Source organism: Anneissia japonica, unplaced genomic scaffold (genome assembly GCF_011630105.1).
Source record: "Anneissia japonica isolate Jap-2015-1 unplaced genomic scaffold, ASM1163010v1 scaffold2652_len1590060_cov184, whole genome shotgun sequence".
NCBI lineage: Eukaryota > Metazoa > Echinodermata > Crinoidea > Comatulida > Comatulidae > Anneissia > Anneissia japonica.
In genome coordinates, this window is record NW_022699919.1 from 769,984 (window position 1) to 778,103 (window position 8,120).

General features: G+C 33.0%; 1 protein-coding gene across 1 annotated transcript in view; it reads right to left on the reverse strand.

The window, feature by feature from the left end:
* Positions 1 to 1,591: 1,591 nt before the first annotated feature.
* Positions 1,592 to 8,120, reverse strand: part of LOC117103172 — a 12,399-nt gene continuing 5,870 nt past the window's right edge. The window contains exon 2 of the mRNA XM_033243677.1: positions 1,592 to 5,150. Coding sequence (XP_033099568.1) covers positions 3,666 to 5,150 — 1,485 coding nt within the window. The 3' untranslated portion in view covers positions 1,592 to 3,665. The remainder of the gene's footprint in view (positions 5,151 to 8,120) is intronic.

Below are 8,120 nucleotides of genomic sequence, written 5' to 3' on the forward strand. Positions count from 1 at the left end.
ATAATAATAATAATAATAATAATAATAATAATAATAATAATAATAATAATAATAATAATAATAACTGAGGGTCACTTCATGTAATCTGCAGCCAGTAAACCGGCGTACTTCCATCTATCCACGACAGGGGCCGAGTGAACCAGTACACCGGGGTAACCCCCCTACTCATCTCGAAAGATGTACTGGGTTCTTTAATGTGCACATGAGCATTTGTGTATACTGGGTCTACGGTTTATAGTCCTTATCCGAGAAGGCTTGTTCCACCACCAGAACTATAGGAGCGAGCCGGCCGCAAACCTGTGCCCCTGCCTTAACCGCTCGGCCAATTGTAGCAATATCAATATAATAATATTCATACTGCAGAGAGTTACTTTAAGTAATTTTCATTTGAAGTTGAATAAACTGTACTAACAATTTTTCTATATAGGTGGAAATGCCTTGAAGTGTATTTTTGGAGATGTAAATACAGATTTCTAAATATGGATTCTATTTGGCACAGTTCCGATTTCACATAGACATTTATGTTCGTAAGTTGTAACTTATGTCTTTGATCACATTTATAACTATAGATCAAGATTATTTATTATTTTTTTGGATTTCTGAAGATAATAGAATTCCAGATTTTCTGATTTTAAACTAAAGAAATTTAAATATTTACGCTTTTCAAATTTACAACAAGAGTCCAAACAACGAAAGTTAATGAACCATAGTAATACTGATCATTATGGTATAGGTAGTACACACACACACACACACACACCCGCACGCGATTTTTTTTATCGTAGGTTAGTTGAGCAAAAAATTATGAATTATTCATTAGAGTGACTGAAAGCATTACTAGCGCATGCGCAATCTCGCTTCGCTGAACTGTATTTTCCTGCAGTCTTCCGACCGCAACCAAAACTAAGATAAAACAAAAAAGGCTCCCGGCGGGAGCGTGTGTCTAGTGCCCTATACAGAAATTTTTGAGTTTTTTTAAAATTTTATATTATGTTCTTCAATATGCAGATGTGTGTATTATTGTAGTGTATCTGGATTTTTCATAATAATTTTCTTTCATAACAATATTTTGTATAGGTCTACTACTATATTACACTAAAAACACTTTAAAAATGAGTAATTCTTGGAGTTACCACGTTATGTCGTTGATCACGAAGAGTACTACCATGTTCTAGAGGGCGTCCTTCAAATGACGGTAAAAGGCATTCGTGGCGAACACGTGCTGCGTCTCTATAACGCGTGTTCGAGTTTCGAACGCAATTTTGTTCGAGTTCTGAACAAAATTGCGATTGTCAATAGACCGCCCCCTACCTCGTGGTAGTAGTACCCATCATGCCTAATCCTTACCCTTTTCCGCCTTGTTTAATTGCTACATCATGACATAGTGTCTACGCCCACGTTGGCAGTAGACACAACAATCTTGTGATAACTGCTTACATAAATGTCTCTTCCTTTATCGTGCCTCAATGAAAAGCTGGCTTTATATAGACAGACACACCGCAGAAAGGAAAACGCTTACACTGCATTGCACGATATCGTCATTTAATCAATGACGAAAAGTCAAGTTTAGAATTCATGTACAATAATAGGTCAGCACTCTCGACTAACATAAAATCAACTAAAATGGTGACCCTACAACAAATTACTGTATACAACTGTATTTGCAACTAAAAAAAGGTTATCTAAAAGCCTCATAGGCTATACTTGGAGTTGCACTGGAATAAAAATATATCAGTATCAATTCAAACTTACTTAATAACGAATACAGTACGGTATATACTTCGTAACATGAAATAATTGACAATTACTCAGTAAATATGACAATATATAAAGATGGGAGGTGCCAGGTAGGCCAGACTCATGACGATGGGAGCACCCAGAAAAAGAGTTACAGAAACTCTCCATGTCTGGTTTGTGTAATAATTACACGGTTTTTTGTTCTTGTTTCTGTCGTTTTTATCGGGGACCTCCTACGGAAACAAGCCTCAGTGCTTGTAGAGCTATCCTCTGCATTCCTTTCTTATTTTTTACTCTGTTCACTGAATTTTATTTTTGCCGTTTTTATTATTGTATTTTGATATATTAGAGTGCAATGATTAGTACAAACAATTCAAAAACACTACTTAGGATGTAAAATACTGAGTCTATTTATTTCAAATATTTACTTAAAGAGAAAATCACAAATGGACGAAAATGAAATATAATAATTAAAGTTAACGTTATGCCTATTTGCCTATCAAAGCGAAGTCTAGATTAGACTTCCATGCATGCTAACTTCTAATAGCAATCCGCATCTCAATTATTCTCTTCCTGTTAAAACGACTACTTAACAGCTAATATACTCTATGGTAAAATATTTATAAAATTTTTTTACTTCAATTTTTTACTTTAAGAAAAAACACAACGAAAATAAAATTTACGGTAGGAGTTAAGGTTAACGTTATAGTACCTACTTGCAAACATCAAATTAATTAAGTCTAAATTATATTTTTATGCATGTTAATTTCTAAATGCAATCCACATCTCAATTATTCTCTCCTTGCCAAAACGTGTACTCTCAGATACTCTCTGGCAGGGGTAACGCCAGCGGGAAGCCGGGGGTGGGGCAGGGCTCCCTGTCGGGGAGATCTGCCTCCCTCTCCCCGCCGGCGAGAAAAAGCACAATTTGTCGGGGAGAAAAACAAATTATATGTATTTTCTACATAGATAGACTCTAAAATCGTTTAAATAAGCCTTTGAACCCCCTAAATCGTCAAAATTTTGGATTTTTTTTCGAAAATTTTTAATTGAAGCTCGACCACGCCCACTTTGCTTTCGTCTGGGAAATCTGACCCTTCGTCGGGGGCATCAGCCTCCCCGTCGGGGACCTCGGTCCCCTCATCGGGCAAATCCTGGCACCACCCCTGCTAAAAGCAATCCGTATCTCAATTATCTGTCCTTGCCAAACCGTTTTTCTTAACAGATACTCTCTCGTTAAATATTAAAAAGAAAAAAAAAGTTAAAAGAACCAATTACAACACTGAATTGCACATACTGTATAAGATGAGCAAATTAGTAATTGAACTCCAATAAGACATGGATCGAAGTACAGAATTTATTCAGTTTTCGTTAATGTACATAGGCTTACTTCCTGAAATTCTTGAAATTAGGTTATAACCAGCCGAATTAGAAGTGCAAAGCTTTTTACATATTCACATTCTCTACATTATAGGCTTAAGCTTTAAAATGATGGGTAATTTACTGGAATAGAATTCCTACTGCCAAAGTTATGGGTTAAAGTGCCACGGCTTCTCTGTACTAAGGTGTACAATACTACCACAATCTTTTGCTAATTACTCATTTTAACAATTAGCGACAGTACGTTGGTTTTAAAATGGCTAGCCTCAATTTAGAAAACATGTTTTCTTGTTGTAACGTTATTATAACGTTCTTATAACGTAATATTGTTAGCTGGGTATAACATTGGCTCAAACTTTCACCATATAATTTTTCCCCAATATCAGCCACATTGCTTTACTTGTTTACTTAGAAATAATTTATGAGCTATTCACATTCATAAAATTGCTGGCGCAGCTAACTTGATGTTTGGTGAATACTGCAGCCGATATTTTTGTTAATGCTGGCTTATATCACTTTACGAACTCACAAAGCATATTTTTTTTAAATTAATCGTTGCAAAAGTTTACTTTCTGGTGCCATCCGTCTACTATAAATCTGACCCTTTTTTCTTCAAGCTCACGCCCTACGTAAAATGTAAAATATTTTTGAATCTCACAAATCTTATTCCATATATTTTCTCCTTTTAGTTTAACGATATATCCTTTACTATGTACGTTAGTGATATTTAGCTTTTTCAGCACTAAACCAACGTAAGCGTCTTCCCATGGTAAAAAACGTACAAACTGTGCTGTGTGTAAAATCTGTGTGCTTACGTCAGAAGACATAAGATACGATGGTCCAACAACATACGGAGCGTATGTAGGCTCCGGATAGTCTTCTTCGGCTATGTACCATTTAGAATACTTCTTTCGACTTGGAAATAACGAAGACTGGACATGTCCCTCAACAAATCCATTTATTGGGGATGTGATAAGGTGAGGAATTAAAGCGTTATAATTTACAATTATATCACTATCAACCTTTAAAACAAAAGTTGCTTCAGGACAAAAATCTCGGATCCATTGAAATCCTAGTAGAGTTTTTAGAGTCAAGTTTTTGTAAGTATCCATAAAGTTTCCCTGAACAATATCTCCAAATTTCTTCGATTCCTGTTCAGTTCGTCGCTGAAGTAATTTATTATCTGTTTTTCCTAGTAAGAATATATGTTGTATACGCTTGCCTTTGACTATTCTTGCTTTGCCCCAATATTTACGAACGATCCTTCGGTATCTCTCCTCCGTATGTTGGTTAAACACTATTGTTAAAACAAATACTTCGGGATCACCCATGCAAGCATTTTCATTTGGTATAATATAAGACATATTAAAATCGTTAACTTGATCGGATGGATACAGTGGTTTTGTTTTAGTAATTTTTACAGATTTTCCGGCACGCCTTATGACGTAAATCGAATCTGCAACACCTGCATCACGGGATCTGATCTTAACGATACTATCTTGGGTTAGACGTTCAGCTGTTTCTTTTAGTATTTGCTCAAAACGACTGGATTTATCGTCAACGTTCTTGTTTGTAGTCGGGTACTTTAATTGCAAATTTTTATTTGAAGCAATAGCCAGTGCCGTTTTCTTTTTTTTAGTTCTCTGCTCAGTACTATATGTTACTACAATGGCTTTAGTGGCATTCTCTACACTTTTGTTTTGGTGTTCTTCAATTTTCTTTGTTATTTCGAAATGTGGTAGCCAATGTTTAAGAATTTCATCAACGTCCTCAACAAATTCGTTTTGATGCAATTGAATTTGAGATTCGGGGTGTTCGTAAGACAAGAAAGCTTCTGAACTATGTAATGTTTTAGCAATATCTATTTCATTTTTTCTGTGGATGAACTTACGTTGGTTAATCCGTTCATCTTGTGTTTTCAATAAAGAAATAACAAATAGCACCAATGTAACCAGCAAAACTATGTATTTAGAATATCGTAAAACTTTTCTTTTCATTTTGGAAGTGTGTTGCTGTTGAATCAATCCACTTAAAGGTTTTCAGAATCCTACCATCTGTTGAAAAAACAACTATAGATTATATATCATTTGTTCTGATGTCAATAGATTAATTCATAAGTAACATCTACGTGTTTAACGCAATGCGACGCATGCTCCAGGGTTGTATTGCATGCGTACATCGACTGTTTTGAATTGCACTACAACCACAAGACTTAAGTGAAAAAAATATTTTTTTAAGTCTCAAAATCAATTGAGAGTAGTCACACGTAATAATTAGCACTAGACAAAAAATGAATCAGGAAAATTAACACAATGACTAAAGTTCAAGGATGTTCGTGACTCGAGACGATACACGTCAATATCTAAAACTTAGGTGACAGATTTGTTTTGTTTTATCTCTTTTAAATACATTATAAAGATATTACTCAATGGCCGTGTTTACATCACTGCCTTTAGAATATTAGAATACTTTATGTAATTCAACAATTCTGTTTTTTAAAAGATATCTTAAAGAGAAACCTAGGCCAAGGCACTGTAAGGCAGAGTGTGGCTAGCCTAAATATAATAGTATACAATTTTATAATACACAGTACTTACATACATACCAACAACAATTATATCACAAATACTATGATAAAAACAATAATAATACTGTTAGTAATAATATTGTGTCTGTTTGTATATATTTATTTCATGGAGCAGCTTTAATATAATAACAATACGATAATGATAATGACAATATAATAATAATAATTATTATTATATATATATATATATATATATACAATATAAATCAAGATAGCCGTTAACACTGTTAAATTATATATATATAAATCATCAAAGAAATGTAAGTACAGTGCTCGAATAAAGGACATGATAATACATCGTGTAGCATAGCTCGCAACGAATGTAGTCCTGTAAATAAACGAATAAAGAAATTGTGTAATAAAATGCCTCTGGCGGGACTCGAACCTGCGACCTCTCTGTAAAGGCGAGCGTCATAACCATTCAACCACGGAGGCTTCATGGTTGAACAGGTTCAAATACCACCAGATACACTCCATTACACAAAAGGTACGGCTAGAAACAAATAGTTGCATACAATATAAATCAAGATAGACGTTAACACTGTTAAATTATATATATATATATATATATATATATATATATATAAATCATCATATATATATAGGCCCTATAAAATCATATATACAAATATATATATATATATATATATATATATATATATAGGCCCTATAATACAGAGAACTTTATTCAATTAATTAGGTAATTTGTACATTTCATAATAATAATTTCAATAATAATTATAATATTGTATTGCTGTAGTAATAATAATAATTAAAGTACATTAGTAATAATTAAAAAATTATGATTATTATTAATTATGAAATTATTTTTTGCGAGCACTAGAGTTTCTATCTAGCGTGCACTCTAAAAGAGCGCCTCCAGAAAAAGAAAACAGTTTATAAGAAGAAAAAAATACATTTTATGAATCAATTTGGGCTATTTTCGGGATGTATTGTTTGTGTTAATATTCAGGAAACAATTGATTGCTTACGAAATGCTGAAACTTCTGAGAAAGTGGCAACGGACCATTTGTTTCAAATTACACGAATAATAAAAATAATAATGATAATAATAATAATAATAATAATAATAATAATAATAATAATAATAATAATAATAATAATAATAATAATAATAATAAAGAGTAACTTTCATGACACTAACAAAGGCAGCTACAATATTATATATAAACATAATCATAATTATTATAAAAAGAAATATAATAATAACAATAGTAACAATAATGATAATTTATGTATGTATGTATGTACGGAACTGAGCATGCTCCCTGTGTAAAGTAAATACCACACTTCATTTATTTAAAAATTAAATCACATTAATCAATTTAGGAAAGTGGAATGTGTTTTTATTCTCTTGCGAAATATAACAGATAAACTCATAGATGAATCGAATATCTTTTGGAGAACATTATCGACTCAGTTTCATTCGATTACTTTCATTGATAGGCTCAACTAAAGATAGAAAACCACAAAAAATTACTCTTACAGAATTTAGAAGACTATAAGTTTACTTTCTAAACACCTAAACACAGTGATCAAATGTAAACTTACTGAATGCAGACTTACTTGCTAATAGATCAGTCACTTCTGATATAACATTAAATCCCTTCATTGAGTTGTAAACGGTAGTGTCGTGGCAATCACTTTATCAGGACTAATGGGACAGAGATACTGAAACCATGGATATCGATTCTGACGCTAAGAGGGACACCGGGTATAGCGAATAAAGCCAAACAACAATAGCAGCTGTATAGTTCTTTGACGCATTGTTATTTTTCGATATTCCATAATAATCTGTTGAAAACTGAATCAATCACTCTCGTTCAATAAGCACGTGATAATATTTCTGCATCAATTAGTACTGAGATTAGCCTGATATTTCAGGATCACACAACATAAAACTATGAATTACTCTATCTTCTTCCCTGCTGTTACAAACGAATACTTCCCTGTGTCAGATCATTACTAATATTGTTATGTTGGTACCGCTACTATTTTGTGTTTAAGTTTGTGTTCTTTGTAAGCCTTGTTGTTTTCACACAACTTTTCTAGGCTTTTTAAAAAATATTTCTGACGTTGACGTCGCTGGAGACGAATTTTTTATTACCGGTCATGAGAAGCTGGTTTAAAAGTAAAGTTTTATATATTAATATAGATCAATATGGTTACTTAGGTTTTATTTAAAAAAAAAACAATTAGGCCTATGAATAACCAACACAGCATGATTGTCATAAACAGAAAATTAATCATCTTAAATAAATCAGGTCACACCATTTGTGGTTTCAACTCAGAATCAAAGTGATTACGTCTGCTCACAGGTGGGCAAAGTGCGGCCTGACAGTGATTTTTGGGTTTTTTTTGCGACCCGCGAAAATGAATGAAAACACCTATGTGT